This window comes from Geospiza fortis, unplaced genomic scaffold, assembly GCF_000277835.1.
Source record: "Geospiza fortis unplaced genomic scaffold, GeoFor_1.0 scaffold66, whole genome shotgun sequence".
NCBI classification, from domain to species: domain Eukaryota; kingdom Metazoa; phylum Chordata; class Aves; order Passeriformes; family Thraupidae; genus Geospiza; species Geospiza fortis.
In genome coordinates, this window is record NW_005054312.1 from 9,380,026 (window position 1) to 9,402,856 (window position 22,831).

General features: G+C 42.2%; 1 protein-coding gene across 6 annotated transcripts in view; it reads left to right on the plus strand.

Moving 5' to 3' along the window:
• The window catches only part of TSPAN4 (tetraspanin 4), a 398,612-nt gene that overhangs the window by 366,835 nt on the left and 8,946 nt on the right, over positions 1-22,831 (plus strand). For all 6 annotated transcript variants that reach the window (XM_031055730.1, XM_031055729.1, XM_031055727.1 and 3 more), the window contains 2 exons: positions 14,587-14,688; positions 22,120-22,251. In XM_031055730.1, coding sequence (XP_030911590.1) covers positions 14,587-14,688; positions 22,120-22,251 — 234 coding nt within the window. The remainder of the gene's footprint in view (positions 1-14,586; positions 14,689-22,119; positions 22,252-22,831) is intronic.

Genomic DNA, 22,831 nt, shown 5'->3' on the forward strand with positions numbered 1-22,831 from the left:
TGCTGATGAGCCCTGGCTGTGCTGGCAGCAGAGAGCACTGGCACATTTCTCTTTCAGTGGAAATGTCTGACTGGCATGTTTGCCTATGGTGTCACACAGCCAGTTTCCCAAAGCTTTTCATCCTCCAGGGGCACTCTGACTCCTGTGACATTTTCATCCCACATTCTGTCTTGGTGATTCCTGAGTCTTTCCTCCTGTCAGAGTTGATGCCACTCGATCTTTTGACACAATGGGGTTTGAGAGTTGTGGTTTTCCTTTTCACTGTTAATATACTGCAGCACTTCCAAGTGATACTGATGGGTTTCACCATTGTTAGTTCTCTTGATGACTTCCAAATTTTCCAAAATTCAGAGATAAGGATGCTGACCGCTGACCTGACCGGCACTCCGAAGAGTATGTCAGGTTTTTATATCCCAAAGCAACACTAGATTGAATTAGAGTCTTCTGAAAATCCAGTCAACATGTTTTCTGTTGATTAGAAATATAATTGGAGCCACTGTTTTTTTCTTGTTGTGTTTTTCTTCTTGTTTTTTTGGTGGTGGTTTTTTAGGGGTTTTGTTGTTTGTTTTTTCTCTATTTGTCTTCACAGATGTGATGGCAAAAATTTCAGCAACACTATGTCAAGAAGTGTAGGAATATGGAAAAGCACCTGATCCTGTATCATTCTTTTCTGGTTTTGAAAAGCTATCATAGATAAAGAGATCCTAACAATTTTTTGACTATTGCATTTTCCAGCAGTCAAGCCCAAGAAGGGTGAAAGTTGGCATAGCAAAGACTTCCCCATCTGTTGTCAGATTGTTGCACAGTGAAGCAGTTCTTGTGTGACCACTCGAGAGCTCCTGCTTGTCCCAGGTACATAGCTGATGGGATTTGGTCACTGCCTCTTGTTAAAGTGGTCATGCTTTATGAAAAAAAAAAATTAAATAGAATCTGATTGGGTAAAAAAAAAACCCAATCACCAAAAAAAAGCTAGGTGTATCATAAGAAGGAAATGGTCTTTAGTAATTTTTAAGCGCATTTTCATGCTCAGGTGACAGCACTGTATGTCCAGTACTTGTTATTTTGTGAGATTCTGAACAAGTATAAATAGTCTACATAGCAACAGCATCTGTTAAATAGTCCTATCATCAGCCCATGGGGCTGTGCCAGAGCCTCACCAGAGCTGGGAAGCTGCCAGCCTTCACTGGGTGAAATCATGCGAGAGAACAATGGCAGCGAGGCAGAATGACAAATACAACTCTTTCTTCTTACTGAGCTGGGGGGAGGGGACTTGCCTTTTGCTTTTCAATATTTTAAAACTTTTAGCATAAACAACAAGCCCTCAACATCTTATAATAAATCTTTTTTAGTAAAAGCCAAAATTCCAACTGCAGTTGCTGGATTCAGTATCTGGAGTATTTTACAAACTCCCATGCCAGCATTATGGGATTTCTCAAAGTGCCCCAAAAGCTGGTAGCGTTGGTAGAAGTAAAAGGTTGCTCCTTTGGATTTAGTGACTTGTGCAGACTAACCCCAGCCTGCAAGTTTTTTTCATGCTGCTGGGTTAATTTGGGGGTTTTGTGGGGTTTTTTGTTACTTACAGGTTTTTCAAAAAAGCATTCTCTGACTCTTTAGTATTTAATATTTAGGTTCTGCTGTTTGTCATCCTCAACCAAGCAGGCTGTTTTGCACTCCCCTGACAGAAGGAAGAAAATGTGTTAAAGGAAAATGATCAATGATGAATAAACAGCAGAACTGCTCTCAGACAGATTTTCATTTTTGCTAAAACTGCCTTTTCCAGCATCTATATGCCTGACTTTATGAGCATTAGTTGGGTATGGTCTGAGGAGGGTACTGGTGAACCCACACCCTGCCAAGCCAGTGCTGCGAATTCTCAAGGAAGTAGTTGGCAGGACAAGTAAAGTACAAAGGATGGGTAAGAGACAGAGTGTTCCTACTAAATTTAAAGAGCCAAAAGAACTCAGTTGTTTGGACTACAAAATAATCATGGGGCATTCATTGCTCAAAGTTAAATTGGGGGCACCTTTTGCTCTTTATCTTGGGGTCCTGACTTTTATATAAGAGGGACTAAAATGTGCTTGCTTGTACCAGGGGAGTTAAGGCAACACATCTTGGAGCTGTGACTCCTTAGGCTTGGCCTGTCCCTGCAGGGTCCCTGTCCCCCACAGTCCTGGGGGCTGTGCAGGCTCCCACTGTAACCAGGGAAGGCACACCAAAGCAGCCTCTGAGATAAATGCCGTGGATGTGCTGCAGGGCACATGAGCCTGCTGCAGATGGTGGCTCTGGGGCAGCTGGCCTCTGTGTGTTGGATGACACGGCTCCCAGAGGACAGTCAGGGCTGACATGGACAAGGGAGATGTGAATTTGGCAGATGGAGAGCTCATTGAGATAACTGAGGCTGTGACTGAGGAGAATTTGTGCCCCAGATCACAAGTGCTAGTTTAAAAGGAGCAGTGCCTGAGTCCCAGGATGGGGTGCCCTGGAGAGACTGAGATGTTTGCTCTCAGCTGTTCTTTCAGGATGGATTTGAAACAAAGGTCAAACTGCAGGGTATAGGTGACATAATCTGGCATGAATAATCCAGGCCCTATCCATGGAAAATTTGTGGCTTGCTGGGAAGATTTGTAAATTTTAAGACCAGACAAGACAGTTACAGTCCCCTATGGTCCATAGTGCTTCAATCAGTATTCTTGTCATCAAACTAATTACACCTGAATTGTAATTTTAAAAAAATTCTTGAGTCTTGGTTTAAAGGCACCATTGACTGCATCTTATTGCTCAATGATTTGTTCCAAGGATTTATTTTTGCTTCATGGATAAAATTATGCCTTGTGTCTATCTTGTATTTGTCTGTCTAAAAAGCTCTAACCACTAACTCTCATTATGTCACTTTGTGATAGAATTAAGTGCTGTCTGCTATTGAGAGCTGCTGCTCCATGTGGGTACCTGAAGATTGCAATTACACTGCTTTTTGACCTTGTCACTCTATTAGTTTTTCCAAGAATGTTAGTCATGTGAAGGAAAGCACACTTCTCAGTGATGGCTTTTTATTGTAGGTCTTCTCTGGAATCCTTTCAGATATTCAGTAGATTTTTGAAAATACGGGCATCAGTTCTGCAGTGTAGAAGTAATGACAATAACCTGGCTTTGTGCAGCTGGGGTTGAATAAACCCACGACTGTTGCCTCTGTGAGCTGGGAGTATTGCCCTCAGAGCATGTTTATCTCCATTTCCTCAGTCCTTGCACAGGTTTCCTGCTTTCCAGAATATAGTTTCCAGTCTCGTAGTATGACCTCACATGTTTTTTCTTGGATGTCTTTTCTGGTAGTTGTCTGGATAAGCCCTGAGGCTCTGTAACCAAGCAGGACAAGTGAGATCAGCAGATTCTTTAATGCACGGCAAGTTTTGTGTGGTATCTGCAAAATTTCATTACCTGTGATTTCTATGCTTCCTTCAATAGCATCAGAAAAATACCAAATAACTTTGTTTCAAAAACCCACTAAAAGCCTCTCTGACAGAATCCCCTGTTTTTAAACAATGGGATTTTTTTGGTAAATTTTACTTTTTAAAATACATTCAATGTGGCTGCAGTGACTTCTTTTTTCCTCTTGCACCCCCATGACCCTTGACACTGATAGAAAATTTCAGTCAAATTTGAGCTCTTCATAGGTGTCAAAACTACTAAATTTAGGTAGGTAGAGAGACCCAAATGAATGCCCTATGGAAAAAAATGTCTTGGAGCTATTGCAGGCAGTGTTAATGACAGAGAATCCAAGGGGGATGAGAGGGAACAGACAATTTCCACTTTTAAGGAGAGACTTGGGATTAATACTTCTCTTTTGCAAAACGTCAGTCTCTTAATTAGGAAAGAGGGGCTCATTTTGAAAGGTAGAAGCATGAACAATAAATTCAAAATAAGCCAGAAGCAGCTGAGGAGCATCCTCACAGGTGTTCTTGGGACTGTTGTCACATGTGGCAGATTTAATCTTTCGCTTTGGTTTCTGCTCATCTCCAAGGGATAACTCACGGCTCTGACAGAGGCTGTTCCTGAACAAAGCAGACCATCATGGACAGTGGCTTATTCTGCCTGATTTGCTTTGAGCACCTTGGTGCCATTCTTAGAAGGGGCTCTGGCACATGGCAGAAACTCATTTGAGGTCCCAGGCTCAAACACTGCCTTTTTGAAAACACAGCACCTTTGGTGCCACTTAGCAGGATGGCTGCTGCTCCTTTGGTAAAAGCCACCTTTTCTGTGCAAAAACAGCACATGCAGTTCTGTTCTGTGTGGAACAACCAGTCTCTCACTAGGTGAAGGCACTGTCACTTATCTCTTATCTCAGGGTATTGACCATATTTCCTTCTCCATTCAACTCTTGTGACTTCTAGTGAGAAATGTGGCTTTGTTCTGACAGTATGGGAAGTAGGGAGTGTTGGAAACCTGCATTTGGTGCCATATAATTGTGACTGGCAGTTTGTTTATTTGCTTGTTTTCTGTTATTATGGAAAGCAATCTCCATGTAGTTTATTCATTTGCAGTGACTGAGTCCCAAATCATTCCATTCACGATTAAATCTGCTTTCAGTGAAGTGCATTGAAGAGCTGCAATTGTTGATTTCATTAAAACAAGGGAGGCATTTAATAGCAGTTATTCACTTCTGTTGCTTTGGTTATTTACCAGCTTTCCAAGACATCTTGTTTACCAGTTTATGACATCATCACTGAAAAGCTTACCTGGGATTAGACCCAGTAATTCCAGTTGCTGAAGGTCAGAGCACCTTGGTGTCAGGGTTGTGCGTTTGGAGAGGGAATGGTTTCCAAGCTTTTGTACACCCTCACAGAAACAAGGGTCTGAACCACTGGAGACACCATGTGAGGATGCCAGGTTACAGAAAAAGTGAGCAACTCCATTGTCAGCAAGATTCCTGCCAGCTGATGAGCTGGCATTTAGCAGATCCTTTGTTCTTCCAAATACACATCCATGTGATTGGAAGAAGATAACGTTTTTTCAGGGAAGAAGAGATAGGTAAGGGGTTCATCACCTTCTCTGCTCCTTGGCAAGGCAACTGTGCTGGTTTTGTTGAGTTTCTGCCAGGTAGCCAGCTGTTCCTCCAAAGACCACTGTTTTTCCTGGATTTTGGATTTGTGCTGCCCTCTCAAGGAGTGCATTCTGCACTTTTCCTATTTCCAGGCTGAGCAGAGACCATGCTGCCACAGGAATGAAACCCACTGGAGTGTGCTTGACTGCCTGGTGCTCTGTTCCTTCCAAAGGATGATGGTAGTTCTCCTCACAGCATTATTTATTTAAAGTAAGTTAATTTCAGAGAAAGCTTATCTTAAGAATAATAAAGCAGGCTGTGTGCAAACCTCACTTTCCCCTAAGGATTAACGTTCCCTGGATCTAGGAAGACACAGCTTTCAATCTGTTTCCACAGAATCACTCTTTTCAGACGAGTTTCTCCAGGCAGAGTAACAGATTTTAACCCTTCAGTGGGTTTGGTTTGGTTTTTAAATGGGTTTTTTAGTTCCAGCTCAGAGAAAGATGGTTTATAAGTAGACATTTGATTTCCTTGTTGTAAGGAATTGGGAAAATTTCTACCCCTGAGGAAATTAGCCAGCTCTGTCCCCCAGCTTTGCAGCTTGCCCAGTTGTTACTGATGCCACTGGAGCTGAGATCTGTGCTCAGCAGAGCAGCTCTGACACCAAGAGGTGGCAATGCCCATGCCTGCAAATAACCAGAGGAGCTTAGAGCCTTCCCCATGGCCCCAGCAAGGCACAGGTGACACCAGAGGCCCAATACACAGAGGGTGTAATTGTTTTGATGTTTGCAGAGTTGTTCTTACCTTACAGTAGTGGACAAATCTGTATTTTGGCTTGTATTTTTCTACCAAAGTCATAAATGTATGAGGAAATTAAGTTAACTGGATAAATGGATCTGCAGATAGCCCACATTTACACAGTGTGGGGGGCCTCATTCATCTTCTCTTACCACAGTGGGAGCACAGGGCATGATTTGCCTTAGTTATCCCTCCTCCTCTGTTATTTTAGTAGTGCTCTCTCTTATTTGAACGTGCTCTCATTCACCTTTAAGCTAAGTAAATGACTATGGTAAATAATTGAAGCCAAGTTTGATCCCATGGGACAGCTGCAGCAAATGGCTCAGTGGGCAAATGGCCAAGTTCTTCATCTCTGTGAACAAAGTGCTGCCTTCCCTTTTCCAGCCCACAGCGTCTGCAAAGGATTATGTGTCCAATGTCACTGGTCCTGGTACCTAATCACAGGGGGGTCATTCATTCCTACAAGGGAAATGCTTTGTCTCCCTGCTTTCACTTGCCCTGCAGTCCTGAATCCTTTGTGGTAGCTAATTGGATCTAAGGCTCTATTGACACATGCATCCCTAGGTGGATGGGGGGTGTGTGTGCTCTTTTTTGGGTCTGCATAGTTGGAGATAACAGGCTGTGTTAGCACTTGAGACACAAATGCAACCCACCTTTCATATCTCTTGGCAAACAAAGGCTCAACTGCATGTATTATGTTAATGAGCATCCTTCTCATTTTGCTTATCTAAGGTGATACTGATGACTGTTGAGGACAAATGAAAGTGATTATCTATTTTACAATTTTAATAGAAAACAAAAGGTAAGGAGGCTAAATACAGATAACCTGGAAATATGCTCAACATAGGTTTTAAAAAGAATGTTTCCCTTTTCCACTGGCTTGGATTCAGTGTGCGTGGGATTTCAATACATGAGCATAGTTCAGAGGAGTCTTTATGCCCTGGCACAGGTGTGCTCCTGAGGCCGCTAGAGATCAAGCAAAAATTACCATTTTCTGGGAGAGGAGGGAAAGGAATGAATCAGGCCCATGTGTGGGGAAAGACGATTGAAGTGAGTAGCAGGGGTGGCACAGGAGCCAGATGAGGGCTTTGAGGGTAGTTGGGAGATCTGTGGAACACGAGGCTGATGTGTGAAGGTGGGGGAGGCTTGCTGAGAGCAACACTTGGTGGGAAATGTAACTGGAGAAAGGGAACAGAAGCTCTTTTGTGTCAGTCAGCTTTGGAGCAAGTATATGAAGAAAACCTGCTGCAAAGGGAGTTTCATTGTGGAAGAGAAATGGCAGAGTTAGACCATGATGACTCACAGCTTTGCCAGTGTCACTGCTGTTGAGGATGGGTTTTCCCAACCAGCTTAATAATCTGAAGAGCCTCTTTCTATGTAAACAGAAGTTTCCTTCTACAGAATCAGCAGCAAATGTATCCTGAATGCTCTATAATTAGGTGTGTCACAAAAACCATGCACTTCAGTGTTCACTCACCTGAAATTCCTCCAACAAGCTGGTGAGATTTTTGTCACCAAAATCCATAATTGTTAAGAAGAATTGACTTAATAACATGGTAGTTACTTTGCAATGTCAGGCTTTTGAGTAAGCAATTGATTTGATTTACCTGCCTAGTTTCACCCAGCCCTTTCCCCATGTCTGCTGCAGCATTCCACCTCCTTTAAAACAAGAAGCAGTAAGCCAAGAATTCATATTTAAAGCTTCTACCCCTAGTTTCACTAAAAATAAAGAAGATTGAGGGTTTTTTAAGGATGTCTTGGACTATCTCATTGGGTAGTACCTGTGCCATACTGACAGACAGCTGAAATAAGGTGTTAGCTCTGCTACTGGCTTCATTCTCTAAATGAGCCAAGAAACTGCACAGCTGCAGCTTAACATTTTGAGCCTGTGTCTCTGAGCTTGTTATGATGTGCTTTATTTAAACAAACCTGGGGACCTGACTCACAAGTAATTCAGCTGTTGCTGTGCCTAAGAACAGGTTACATGCTGTGGCCTCTGGCTACAGAGCAGTGAAAAATGCCTGTCTCCCCCTTGGACCTTAAAAGGCATCATTTAGACAAAATCTGGTGCAGTTTGCTAGAAACATTTGAATTTGCTCTTGCATGAAAAATTTTGAGTTGCAGACTCTTGTGACTTGCCATCCTTGTGATCTCCTGTTTTAAACAGAGGAACTAAAGCTGCTGTGGCATTCATTGGCATTTCAATAGTATGAAAAGTACAGGGATGTTTCAGTGGCTCCTTCCTGCAGCCTCAGCTGGTTGCTGCTGCCTGCACTCAAACAGAAGCAGGTGATGGTGTGGAGAAGACAGTGACTGAAACTGCAATTAATTATATGCACACACCATGGTCCTGGAAACACCCAGGACCCAAGTTCTTTTTATTACTTTATTATTAAACACCATTGCAACTTCTTGGTTCTTGCCAGACAACATAGAGGGAGACTCTTTCTCTTATAGTTTCACCAATTGCCTGCTCCAGGCCAGTGCAAGATGTGCTTTTCCTTCCTTTTGCTTCCTGATGAAGCTCAGTTTTACCTCTAAGTGCTGGGAGGGCTCCTCATTCTCTCTCTCTCTCTCAGCTTAGAAAATCCATTAATTGTCTCAGTTTCTGTACAAGTGCTTCATCTTCCACGTTGGGTTTGATATTCAAATGCCTACTGCAAATTATTTATTGTGTTATTAACTTTATGGCATGACTAGAGTCAGGTTATTCCTGTTTTACAAATAGCTGAAACAAGAGAAGCAGTGGCTTTTCAAGACTCTGTAGAGAGCCTGTGGCACAGCCGACAGGTCTTACCTCAGCTGACCTAAGCCAGTAGGTTTCAGAAACATTCATTCTTTCTGCTCCCAGACCATTTCCTTTGATCTTCTGTTCCTGTATTCTTTACTCTTCTGAAGTTGCACAGCCAGTGCCAGTGCATCTCCCTTGATATCAAACACTGCTAGAGCAATAAGTATTTCAACTAAATTATTGAAGTTTAGAAGATCTGTAAGGTGATGCTTGATGTTGGCTTTTGCAGTCAGGTTAGGAGAAGATAATTCACTAGCTAGTGGGTTTCTGTGTTAAAAGAAGCAATTACAAAAAAAAAAAAAAACCAAAACCACAAAACAAAAAATCTAAACATTAAGTCCTGAAGTTGTTTCACATTTAGGGAAAAAAACGAGGAAGGGAATCCCAGAGCGCGGAGTGAACTGTTCTGGAGATGTGCGACATTTATGATACTGGCAAGAAATTAGCATATTGTTCCTTAACTGCCAAATACCACCAAAAATCATGCAGTGTCTCTTATTTACTAAAATCTCACAAGATTTCTATTTCTAGGCAGATGGTGTAAGGAAGATTTCAGTGGTGAGGAGAGCATTTATGGCTCTCAGCTTCTTATAGGCAGGCTCAGGGACATCTCATTTAAACAAGCCTTAACTGTTGGTACAATCAATCTCATCTCTTCTTAGCAGGCAAAGGCTCCCACAAATGACCTTATAGATTAGGCACTTTCTGTTTACATTTGATTTCCCACTGCCTGCTATTTGTAGAGAATGATTATCAAGGCATTAAATTAAAAGTTTTGCCCGGTGGGAAACTATTGGATATTTTGTCATTTCCTTAGAGCCTCTCCTGTTCTGCTGGAGAGGCACAGAGGTAGGGGAAGCAATCACCAGAAAGGTCAAGAATATTTGCTTACCTATATTGGAGCACTGCTGATAGGCTTTCTCCAGTTTAGGGGACTTTTTGGGGAGAGGTTTTGTTCAGGTTGTGGTAGAAAAGCATTGAGGCTTGAAATTAAAAGTCTCCAGTTGCCTGCAGGTTAGAAAGCTGGCATCCTCTGGCCTTTTCCTAAAGGCTATGCCCAATCTAAGTGACATCTCATGCTTTCAACAAGTTCAAAAGGAGTTAATAAGGATCTCCCCAAAGCCTTCTTTTGACCTTTATTCCAGGGAAGATTCCAGCAAAGCCACCTTCCCTCTCAGTGTGCTGGGACAGGGGAAGGACTCTGTGCCTACAGTGTTGCTGGAGCTTCAGTTTGATCAAAGTCGTGTCTCAGCTGTAAATACTGATAATACCCCTGTTCTGCACAGACACAACTCTCTTGTTTGCCCAAGATGTTTTGCTCAAAGCACTTCCTCCTGCTTATCAGAGGCAAAATTACAGGGCTGGGCTTCTTGAGGGAACAGTATTTGTCTTCTGTTTCATGCCTTAACAGTAAGTACATAAACTCTGAAGCCTTTCATTTAGACAGAGTGAGAGGTCTGTGAAACAACCCCTGGGAACTGAGAGGGTCCCTACAGTCCCCCATCTGTAAAGCAGAGATGGAATTAATTATGAACCTGGTTGTTTGCAGTGCAGAATGTTCATGTAGTGCTTTCAGCATGCTTGTGCTAAGCAGGAGTTTGTTGTCACTGTTGTTACATAGTTTTTATCTCATCCTCAATTATTCTTAGCTTGTGTTATTCAAGGAGACAAGGTGGAGTCTGACAGCCCCAGGTCCTCTTGAAGTGTGCTGGCTTCTCCAGCTGGGCTTGTCAGCCAGCCAGCCACACTTCTGCTCAGAGGCTCTGGATTTCTGAGGCAATGAGGGGACAAAGCTGACAGTAAAAGCAGCCTTACGTGTGCATTGCTACAGCTTAAGTAGCTGCCTCAAGGGATTGCAGATTAAGAAGGAAACGCTTTAATTTGGCCTGAATTTATATGCAGGCTGGAGTAAGATTTTTTTTAGGCAATGTTTTTTCCCAGCTGTAGTTTAGGTGAGGCTCAGATAGATCCCTGCCCATTCTCTCTAGCTGCATCCAGCTTCCAGCCACTTTTCCTGACCTCTGTGGCAGGGTCTCTCCAGTGCTGCCACATCTCTTGTAGCTTTCCCTTCTGCAATTCAAATACTGAGTTTCCTTCATTGCCTGAATGTCTCTGGACATGGCTTGTGCACCTTAGATTAGTATATATTTTTTAGAAAGTCTTTGTAATAGGACAGTGAGAGATTTAAGAGTCCTATTAGGGCCTAATGGAAATCAGTGAGGAAATATTGCTGCTCTTTGCAGTAGGAACAGGATCTTAATTTAAGTAAAGTGCAGCAATATGCATGCTCTGCTCTAAGAAGTGCTTCTCTTGAAGGCATGGATTGTAGTGGATCACCACACTGGGACACATTTAATGTACCAGAAACACCACTGGAACCTGATGGGGCTGAGAAGCATGGGCAAGGCTCCAGTGTGTCTGTGAAGCCAGGGCTCACAGGAATTTACATGGATGGCATGGATGCCATGCCAGTTTAAAGCTTTCATCTGTTGACCAATGAATCCCGAGGAGGAAAAGAACTTTTCTCTTCTTTAGTAACATATTGATAAAAGGTTCTTGCTGCCAAATCTTTAAGAAGCTCTTTAGTCTAAAGAAATCCCTGGTATTCCACATGTCTAAAAACAGGCACTTCATTTGGAGCAACAGTTTGCCTGCAGAGTTTTTGTTATTCTTCTTTGTGCTACTTCACTAAAGCTCTGATTTGTGAAGGGCCTGGCTTGTGTATGGAAGAATGCAGCAGATTCAAATTGCAGAATATTAAATATAATTCTTCAGTCCTGATTTGAGATAGACATTTTGCCTGGCTGAGGACTTGTAGCTCAGAGACAAACAAGGGAAGCTGACAGATTGGTGAATATTGGGTAGGATCATTTGTCAGGAGATGTGATGAATCACTGTGGCGCAGCATTTCATTTTCAGAAAGATCATTTTCTGAAAAAATTAAATTAAAGGCAGAAGAGACAGCTGGGGGTGTTTTGGGAGTTTTCATTTAAATCAAAGTTACAATTAGAATAAAGGCATATTGAAAAGTTCCTGTTATTCTAAAAATATTTTGAGGAAGAAAAAGAATTGAGGTTAGAAGGAAACAGGAGGACCTGGAAGAGCACTTGCCAGCCATGCCCCACAAATCGGCTTTGGGTTTTACTTACCCCTCTCTAGTCAAAGCCAGTGGGAATTGTATGTCTAGAGCTTCAAGCAGTGCTTCAACTGGGGGAAAAATACCCATCTTATAACCTTGCACACAGGTTATTTGAGCAGAGGTCAATGTGCTTGTAATAGGATTGCACGTAGAGACTGAGCTGCTCTCAGTGGGAATGAGAGCAGCCCTCCTGTTTGATTTTGTCTGGGCTCTCAGCAAGTCCAAGGCTACATCACACTGATTAATTCGTGCAAGGTAACACATTAATAACAAATGGAAACAGGGGAGACACAGAGAGTGGGGGGCTTCCTGCTGCTGCTTCAGCTGCAGACACAAGTGCCAGGAGGCCAAGGGCCAATCCCTGTTCCCCCTTTCTCTTGGAGCCCAGTCGCCACCCACAAACTCAGTCATTCTGTACAAGGTTATTCCTAGGGTTTGATCAACACCTTTCTGACCCTAGTGTAAGCAAACAGAGGAGTGTGAATGCTTCAAGGAGTGGCTGTGTCTGTCTGACAAAGAGATTTTAAATCAGCTGCTCTTCAGAGAGCAGCATACTGTTGTATGTACAGCACACTTAATTAGAAGGTCAGATGGAAACTTTAGGAAAACAGAACTGTGTAAAGTCCTACCTTTACCATCACTCAAATCAATATAAAGCTCTCACTGTGTGTGTATGTGTAAAACTGGCATTTCCAGATGCCTTCCCTGTCAGTGGACATGAAATAAAAAGGTAAAACAATCTGGCAGTACTGTTCCACAACATGTGTTTGCCTCTTTCAAAGTTGTAGCCTGCATAGAGATGAGAGATAAGGAAATGAGACACATGCGTGGTGTGAGATTCTAAAAAACATTACATCCTCCTCCAAGCAAGATTCAAGCAGGCACTTTATTTTTAAAACAACAAATAATGATGGGTCATACTGTGTGCAGGATTTGATGTTGAGGCTTTGTGAAATAACAGTGGGAGAACTGGTCACATAGTGCCTGTTTTCTTGACTAATGCTCTGCTGGTTACTCAGTTTCTGAAATATGGAAATCTGATGCCAGCTGTGTTCCCAGTATAAAGGCCTTGCACTCTTTGTGCAGGAAAAGTGGTTAATTTTATGAGGAAGCCTCAGCAAGTCGCTTGCTAGTGAGGCTTCTCCAGGTAGAAGGAAGATCAGGAATGCTTGGTGACACAATCTCTTGAGACCATGTTAAAGCACACATGGACTAACAAAACTTTGCTCTTGATCTTCTGTGAATGTTAAGTTAATAAATTATCATGATGTTAGTATCCATCTCAAATAGGATGTCAAGATTGCAAAGCAAAACTTGAGTAAGGAAGTGCAAACTTTGCATTTTGCATCCTTTTAACATGGCATTTACCCTTCAGATAAGAATTGCTGTTTTCTCCCTTGTTCTGTATTAGTGCTGATATGAACCTAAGGCTGGTGTGTAGCTCTCTCACTCTACAGGGCAGATAGTCTCAGGTGAGATAAATTAATATTCAAAATAAACCTTTCTCTTTCATCTTCAAGGTAACAGATTGCCTTGCTGGATTTCTGTCCCCACCTGCCCTTAGTTACCCTGTTCCTCTTCACCTCTGTCAGTTTCTGAATAAGAATTAGTTTTTCAACAATTAATTTACCTCACTGCCTCTGTAGGACATTAACTAAATTTCCAGGCCTCTCTGAGACTGGCATCACAACCTTCCCTAATTGATGGCACTGCTGGAGATCACAGCAGGTCCAGTTGAGACACAGGGAGCTGAGGGTAAGTGCAGAGCTGAAACACAGTTCAGTCTAATTCTTAAATGAATGCTAGGAATCCCCAGTACATATAACTTTATAGTTTATTGCCTGTAATTTTCTCAACTAATTCCAAATTTAATGACAGCTTTCAGCTTTGGTGTTCTCTTCTAATTAACGTACCAGTGCCTGTGTATAATCTCTGTGCAAAGCCAAAAGCAGCTTACGTGATAATTACAGAGGGATCACAGCACCTACTGTTTAAGGAAGGCATCCATGAGAAAGGCCTTGCATGATAGTTAAGGTGCTGAGATTAAGTTGTAATTAATCTTAACTTGTGCTGTTTCTTGTACTGCCTCAAAGCTTTTTTATTACTGGCTCAACATGATGCTGGTAAACTTTCAGGAAGGAAACAAAAGAACTGGACAGATCAAGCACAATCTTTTGCACATACAGCAGAGGCTTCCTGGACTTGGTGAGCTTTTGAGGTCAGAGTATTTTTGTAGAGTCATACTGTTGAGTAACTTTATATTTTTCCCTTAATAATTAGGATGTAGTGGGTTGAAAATTCCTCTTTTACATTGTGCAAGATGCTTTGCATCCACTTTTTTTTGCAGCTGCAGTCAGAAAGCAAATCTGACTGCACAAATCAGAAGTGAAGCCAAAGTGCATGGCAGAAACAGAATACCTTTGCTGCCTCTGTTAACTCAAAATTAGCATTGGTTACATCATTTTAGACAGTCCCCCCCCTTTGGAATGATGAGTTCCAGAGGGGCAATCACTAGGGAATGTACCATGTCTGTCTGTTTTCCACTGTGGAGGAGTACACATTAATGCACTTGGTCCCAATTAAATATACTTACTTTGCTAGTTATGTGAGAAGGGAAAAGAGGTAGTAAAGGTTTCTGTGATAGGAAACAGGAACATGAGGTCAGAAGAGGAACTCCTCATGTTATTTACAAAATGTTGGTTAAACTTTTATTCATTTCAGTACAGGACTATTGCCCAACAGCTCTATGCTCCATGCTTTTTGATTCTGAAAGGTGGTACTCAGCAAATTTTGAGTTCTGTGTCTTTTGTTTGTTGGTTTTAGATTGACAAGTATGCTCAGCGGGATCTGAAGAAAGGACTTCACTTGTATGGGACAGATGGAAATATTGGCCTCACTAATGCATGGAGCATCATTCAAACAGATGTAAGTCTGAGCTCTCTCTTTTACCTCTTCCTCTTTACCTTCTGGGTTCTGTAACAGCATGTTCTGGGCGGGAACCTAATTAAACCTCCAAATCCCAAGTCACTCTCTCCCACCCAGTCAGCACATTAGCAACCAAACTCTCTGCTTTTTGTAACAAGCAGTAGTTTTTATTTATTCTTTGACAGGAAGTATCATCTTCCTTTCAGAAGGTTATACTAAGTTGATGCCTAAATATCATGTAGCTCTGTGCTATGTGGAGTGTGAAGGAGCTGGTCAGACTGGAAACAAGCTGTACCTTTTCTTTAAAGTCAAAGAGGTGGTTTATGTTGGGATGAAGAGCATAATAGCAAAAAACCTCTTCAACCACTTCTTCATTTCTGTCCCGTCTCCTTTCACTGCTACTCTTGTTCCCACTAGTGAGTCAAAATGGAAATAGAGCATGGTGTTTGTAACCTCCTCCTACAGTCAATACATTTTCCCCAGCAGAATTTAATCATCCTCCATCACAGGTGGACTGGGAATGCTTTTTGCTGTGTTGTCACTGCTGTTCCTTTGCCCGGATTCTCTGACAGCTCTCTGCCAGTGTTCATCTGCTAAGGACTGGTGAACATTTTAACTGGCTTCCTCCTCTGTCCTTGTCTGAGAAAACACCATCACTGATAGTTCAGGTTTATTAGCTCTGTACCTGTTTCATATTCAGTTCAGTCAGTTCTCCTGGGGGTGATATTTGTGATTTCATGTTCTCTGTTCTTGAGTGGAAAAGTGCTCCAGCTTTTTTCCTGCTTTAGGCAGAAGCACTTGCACTGAATTGGCTTTACTCAAAAAATCTTGCATAGCCTTCTCATTTTCTCCTCCAGAGGTGCAAGTGTGATACAGATAGGAGGGGTTTAGTCTTGCCTGATGTCTTAAATGGATCAAAGACAGTAACCTCTCCCAGTGCTCCCAAGTCTCCTCTTATGGACAATACAAGGTAACAGAAGCAACAGGCTGCTAAGAAATGATCTGAGAAATGAAAACCTTGATTGCTAACAGAACAAAAGAACTGATTGGCCAAACTCCTTGTGCAACTTTGGGTCTGCAGGACCTGTGTTGAGTGCAGTAGGTTGCCTACAACACTCCTGTGTATGAAAGACACACAGCTCAGGTCCAGGAAACAAGCCAATTTCAGTCCTGCATCCCAACAACTGCACATGAAAAGTTCTTTCAGTTACCTTTAAAAGGCCTCAGCATCTTGCAATATTGTTAATAATTTCCTCTTCCAATACTTTTTCCTTTTTCCAATACATCAAATATGAGAAGGCATCAGTTACTGACATGAGAAATGCATTTGGTGGTGCTAGCTTGAGAGCAAGCCATGCAAAATACAGATAATATTTTTAATCTAATTGCTTATATCCAACAGTATTAGAAAGTTTACTCTTTTACAGTAACTTAATTATGTGTAGTAAAAATGTAGTAAAAACTACTAGTATTAAAATATTTGTAGTAAGTATTAATCTGCTTTCAGTGACACCCCAAGTCTTAAAAGCATATAGCAAAGGTGGGGGGAAAAGCAGTTTTTGGAGGTCTCATGACATATAAACACCATATTTCTGCTCCCCTTTGTGTAAAATAGGTGTAAGAATATATGTAATGTCTAGTTCATATAGTCACACATTTTCAAAATCTTCATGAGTTGACTGGATTCAGAAAAGATGTAAAAATAAAAATTTTGGAAAGTGACATTATGGTGAGAAATTTGAAACACATTATATAATCAGGCAAAGATGAAGTAGTGATGTGATTGCAGTGCTTAAAAAGAGAGCAGGAAGGAAAAAGGGTTGTGAGAGAAAAGGGCTCTGTAATTGATCCAAGAGCTAAAAACCTAAGTTAGATGGATCTGGTGGCAGGATGTTGTTGTACAGCAGCAAAGTAGATTCTTTTTCTCTAAAGAATAAGACCTGGCTTTTTGCTTAAAGGAAATGGTCAGGTTCAGTGACCAGCTTGGGTTTGAGGCAGGACTCAATAGTCTGTGGTTTGTGTAGTGCTGCAGATCACGGTCATTTGTCCTGGTAATTCTTTTGGTCTTGAAACCCATTATAGTTTAAAGAGTGCCTTATAAGTTTCAGATGAAAATCATGTTAGCTAACTCCTCGGAGCTCAGAAGATGACAAGAAAATGCCACTCCATGGGCTGTGTGCAGCCAGGGGACATAATTCTCTCATGGCCACTGTGAAATTACCATGTGCCAGTTTGGCAGTACCACAAAGTCATTGTGCTCCCCATGCTGGGCACTGAGGAGAACAGCAAAGAGCTCCCACAGATCCATTTTTGCCACTCTGCATAATTGGTTCTCACATGTATCTTTCAAAACTATGTGGGAATAGACTATTGCAGAGGTGCAGCAAAGACAATCTCATCATGGTTAATTATGTAAAACACTTTGCAGTTGAATGGACCTATTGAAATGCCAACTTGGGGGGTTTCTGTGTAATAATCATTATCTCTTACATCCCTAATCAGTAGAATGTAATCACTGTTTGGAGGATTAGGGTGATGCAGGGGATTTTCTGCAAGGGAAATCCCAGCCCAGGCTTGCTATTTGCATTCTGTCTCCTAAGGCTCTCAACAAAAGTCACAGCAGAGCTACCATATTTACATATAGGACAGAGTTTTTCCTGATGGGAGACATCAGTCATTGGCTGAGCCATGGGCTGTGTCTGTATGTGGATGGAAAGCAGCATTCTCACAAAAAAAAAGGGCCATGTAAAAAACATGACAGTAACAGAAATCATAATGAGCCCTTGTCCCCTCTGCATTTGCATTCCTTTCTTTGTAAAAGTATTTTTCAGAGCCTGAGCAGTGGTTAAAGCAGTAGCTTTCACACTCTGGCATAGTTCTTAATTCCTCTCAAGATTTAAGCTGGAGACCATCCCCATCCTGCATTCATTAGGTTCTATTGTGTATGTCAGCTTTGGCTGAAAAAAGGAGGAAAAAGTTTTTCCAAGGAACCACATTTAGATGGCATTTGACTTTTGTGGGACTAGCCAGTCACAAATCAGTGGGGAGTTTTGACAGGGAGTGTGGATGCCCAGTGCACACAGTGACTTGTGAGTGGTGATTGTCTAAGTGTGAAAGGCCTGATCACCTTTTGAGGAAGGTTTTCTTTTCCAAAGCCTTTGTGCCTTGAGAAATGGTTTTCCTCTTTTTAACGGAAGCCTACCATTTTCAAGAAACTGGAAACAAAGGGAAAAGAGAGTTTTTCCCTTCCTGTCTTTTAAGAGGAAGTTGCAGTTTTGGCTGATGCCTGAGCTGCTCACGTTACTGATAAAGGAATTGGGTTAAGCTGCAAGCCTGCAAAGTGTTTGAGAGGGAAGGCACTGGACTCATTTTGCAGTCCTAGTAAGCCTCTAGGTCAGGGAGCTGTTTCAAATCAGAACATTCTATTGATTTCTTTTTAATACCTTCAGCTAACCAAACTCTCAGCCTTTCTCAATAGCATTTCAAACCTTAAAAGGATCAGAAACACAAGCAGATGAATTCTGTGTGTTGTGACTGAAGACTATGAAAGCTTACAAAGTGATTTTCAAACATGACTAAAATTCTGATAGTTTAGGAGGTAAGTTGCCCTGAATTGCATTAAACTCCTTACCCACCAGGACTAGTTAAAGTCACAGGTGGAGATCATTAGAAACTGAGAAACAGGCATTAATTTTTAAAATGTTGCTTCATCCCCAACATCTTTGTGATCAATATTTGAGCACTTCTACTTTTAACTAAGCGGGCAGTAATTCGAGAGGCATGCAGAAAACCTATTAGCTTCACCAAAGTGAGCAAATTCAGCTCACTTTTGCTGCTGTGTAATGCCTTCTCATGTCTGTTTAGACCACTGTAACTGAGAAGAAATTTGACCCATCTCCCTATTCTCAGTCATTGATTCGATTAGATCAAACCGTACTTCAGAATTACTACTGGAAACCACCACCCATTAAGCATGATTTTTAGAACAAAACTATATTATTCATCAGTTTTTACAGTGTTGGTGGAAAAAGGTGTATAGGAGGCCCCCTACTCTGTCTCTAGTTCTTTGCCCCATTCTCAAAACCAGAAAACAAGGCTTTGCTAAAAAACTGTCTGCAACAAGGATTGAGTATCTGTTTATTTTCACAAACCCTATCCCAGCCTGACTGAGTCTGCAGGAATTTGGCAAAGAACATAAGGCCTACTTAGCCTTCAATATTGGGAATAATGTAAAATATGTACAAGCGTCCAACTCCTTTTCAGGAATTGCACTGTTGCACTGAGATGGAAACGTTTTTAATAGATTACTCCCTTTTAAAATGTGTTAGTCTGGGTACTCCAAAATAAGCACTGTTAGTTTGTAATTATTTCTAAAAAAATGTAAATGTTGAAAGTAGGAACAGAAGTAAGCCATTAGGCAAACTTGTGTAATTTTATCACTTAACTTGTGAAGAGAACAAGACAGGAGTGTAAATGTGACCAAAAAATGAATGTGGTTGTAGTAAGAATCGAGACTTCAATGCTTTCATGCCTGGCATTGGCAGAACATCAACCTTTGTGGTAGAAATGACTACAACAAACTGCTGGTGACAGACGTTGTCCTTCATGTGCCCTGAGCTTTCTCCAGCCTCCAGGTGTAGGCCTGTCTCCAACTATCCCTGCTTAGAAACATTGCCAGTTTTCAAGATAACATTGCTCTCGAATCTAAAAGGACTCAAAAAAAAAAATCCTCCATATTCCCCTTTCTTCTAATGGTCCCTGATCTCCCTCAACTGCTGCTTACTGTTTGGCTGCATCAACCTGGGATAAATCAGTTGCTTGTCACATGATCCAAAATCACTCCTGCACTCTCTCTTTCCTGCTTGGACATCCATAGTGAAGTCTCTGAGTTTATTGAGCTCTCAGCTTATCTGCCTTTCTGGCTTCTAGTGGACCCCTTTGCTGGATCTGAAGTGGTGATCCATTCAATACTGTTGCTGCTTGTTTCCTCATTCCTGCATCTTTGACCATGGATCAATGCCCCTGCTCCCTATGGATGCCAGTGACAGGACTTGGCCTCACTGAGCAGTGCTCCCCCCCTTGCTTCTGCACTCTCAGGTCCCTGTGGTGTTAGAACTCTGCTGTATTCATCACCTCCTCTTGATTAGGGCTATGGATCATCCCCTGCTTAATCCCATTGCTCATCCCTCCTTTGTCTTCCAAAGATACTTCTTCCAGTTATAGTTACAGACATTATTTCTTCCAGTCCCAAGGCCATTGATCCTGTGTTATGTCCGTTATTTTTACCTTGAACTTCTCTTAGCCCATTGCTGTGTCTGCTATGCTCTTGTACAGAGAATCTGTGTGGGCAGGCAGTGTCCAACTGCAGCTCGTCTTTGCGACTGCATTGCTTCCTATTCTCACCTTGTGGCTTACCAGGAATTTTATTCCTTGGAGTCCCAATCCTAGCTCATGGCCTAACCAGCTCCTGCTTCATAGGCTTCATAGGAGCAGCTGTCCTCAACCTGTTAGTGAGCACTTGGCTACAAAACCGGGGCTTCATCTTCATCTCCTTAGTCTGTCAGACTGACACCTTCAGCCATGCATTATTATGAGAAGAAGGAGTCTAGTTCTGATTTATGCAAACTTGTGTCACTTGTGTTTGGCCAGAACATCACTCAAATGTCTCAGCCCTTACCGCTGCACACTCTACATCACAGATGAGCCACATTTTTAAGGCTTGCTGTTTACAAGCTGTCACTTCTCGCTGTCTATCAAAGAGCTGCCTCCTGACTCTAATGATGACAGCCTGCAAGACCTTCTTCTTGTTAGATTTCCAAATAAACCAGCCTTCCTCAAATGTATGCCATGTATTTCAGGCTGCTCCTACTCACTTTTGGGACCTGTTACACATGGACCTCCTGTTTTCTGTGCAGGAGCATAAAGGAAAAAAAGAAAGGCACAAACTTTTTTTCTAGTTTCATGTCAGTTTGTAGAAAATGAAGCCTGTAATCTTAAAAATCAACAATTGCAAGTGGAGGATTGAGTCCTGCCACAGACCAAATCAAAATTCGGAGCAGAAACTTGGAAGGATAGATGTTAGTGCAGGAAAGTTTTCTGACTTTTCCTTGACAGAAGAAAAACTGCTGTGAGCACTGAAATGTCTCTATCAAGGAGTACTTTCTGAGTGCTTGAAGCATCATAAGATGCATGAGGCAGCATGTGACACCTCTGCCCTCTATGGGTGTAGAGTGGCACATTTTGTGTGTGCAACAAGAGCTGAACACTACAACTCTACTACAGCCTGAACTCTACAACTATTATATAACAAAGGAAAACTCTCCCTCAAGCCAGTGTAAACATCAGGATCTCGGTTAGGTCTTTGGGCCTGGTGATGCAGATGTCTGCATGATTATGAGTCTCTCAGAAACAAGAGAAGTGGTCTCTACAGGGATGCTAAAAACACCCTTCAGGCTTATCTAAACTCACATTTAAAAAAATAAGATCTTGGCAGGTAATTTTGGGACTAGGTAGGTGGCTGGCATAGCCCCAAAAAAGTGTGAGGTACTGTGAATAGCAGAGAGCAGTTCTGCAGCCCAGTGTTGTCTTGTTCACTCATTGGTGCTGAAGCATCTAAATCCCAACAAATTCATACTTTTGCATAAGGGCGACAGATGGTGTATACATCTATATGATAATGAGTCCCAGCTTATTTCCTATCACAGGAATATACCAGTTCCCAAGGGGAAGATGGCCACAGAGCCATTCCCTCTACCACTGTGTGTTTCTGTACCTTTCATCCCGCTACCAAAGTCAAACAGACCTTCTGATTTAGCAGTGTTGTGATATCTGCACACACTGTATCGTTGTAGGCAGACACTTAAGGCACAACTGTTAGAGCATCATCAGATGATGACATTAAAGACCTGCACCACAGAGAGAACAGGAGGAAATGCACCTTTTGCTGATAGGCAAAGACTTTCAAAGGTGATTAGTAATTAATAGCTTAGTGAGAAATTTGCCTTGTTTACTCCAATCATGATCCCAGAAGTAGTGTGCTATAGAGATCACATCTCTTGGGTGCTGTACCTGTATCTTTTTTCTTGACAAGCTGCAAACAACTGTTAAAATTCTGGTCAGTCAATAACTCAATCTCAGTACTTGTCTGAGGTTGTCCAGTTTCAGCTCCTGCAGTATCTTCCCAGTGCAAATAGGAGTCTTTCCTTCTTGCATCAACATTAGCTGCATACAAGGCCATCTTTAAACTTAATAAAAAAGAGTGGAGAAGGGGGTCTGTTTTGAGTAAAGCTGAGGAAGTACTGTATTCCTTTAAAATGTAAAGCCTCTGCTGATATGATCAAAATGCACTGAGTGTCAGGCTCCAGGAAGCAAAGTTAGAAGAGACAGTGATGGATCACGCTTACGGTATCACCTCGGTTCATCTTTTTCCAGTTCAGATGCTGTGGAGTCTCCAACTACACGGACTGGTTCGAAGTGTACAACACAACCCGGGTGCCAGACTCCTGCTGCTTAGAATTCAGTGAGAACTGTGGGCTCCATTCCCCAGGGACCTGGTGGAAAGCGGTGAGTAGCTCTGCAGCACACAGCAGCAGCTGCCTTGCAGCCCAGGTGAAGGGCAGGCAGTAGTGATTTGCAGGGCTGCACAGATGATAAGCTGTGCACCTCATTCTATCCTAATTCACCTTTCATCAGGTGCTTTCAGAAGGCTCCTGTTGAGCTGTGGCCTTTGACCTCCAATGAAACCCCCTATTTAGTTATTTTTATGAGCTGATTTCCTTTCAGTAGGCTCCAAGCTGTTGTTCCACACTGCAGACAGGTCCATTCCAACACTGAGCTGCAGCACAGACTGGTGATATCAAGCTAGGAAATGGCAGGGATGCCCTTTTTAGTGTCCCACCTACTGGGGGCAGGTAGCAATAAAGGCAAATGGTTCATGCACACACAGGCCCTGGAGCAGCAGCTGTAGCTTATCACAGCCCAGGCAGTCCTGAGGCAGGAGGACTGGGAGAGCCTTGAGCACTCTTCTCCCACCAGGAGCTCTCATTTGGGGGCCTGCACTGCACAGAAGAGTGGGAACTGTTCCGCTGAGTTGCCAGCAGCACTTTTTTTTTAGTTTCTGCACTTGCCTGTAATCAAAATCAAA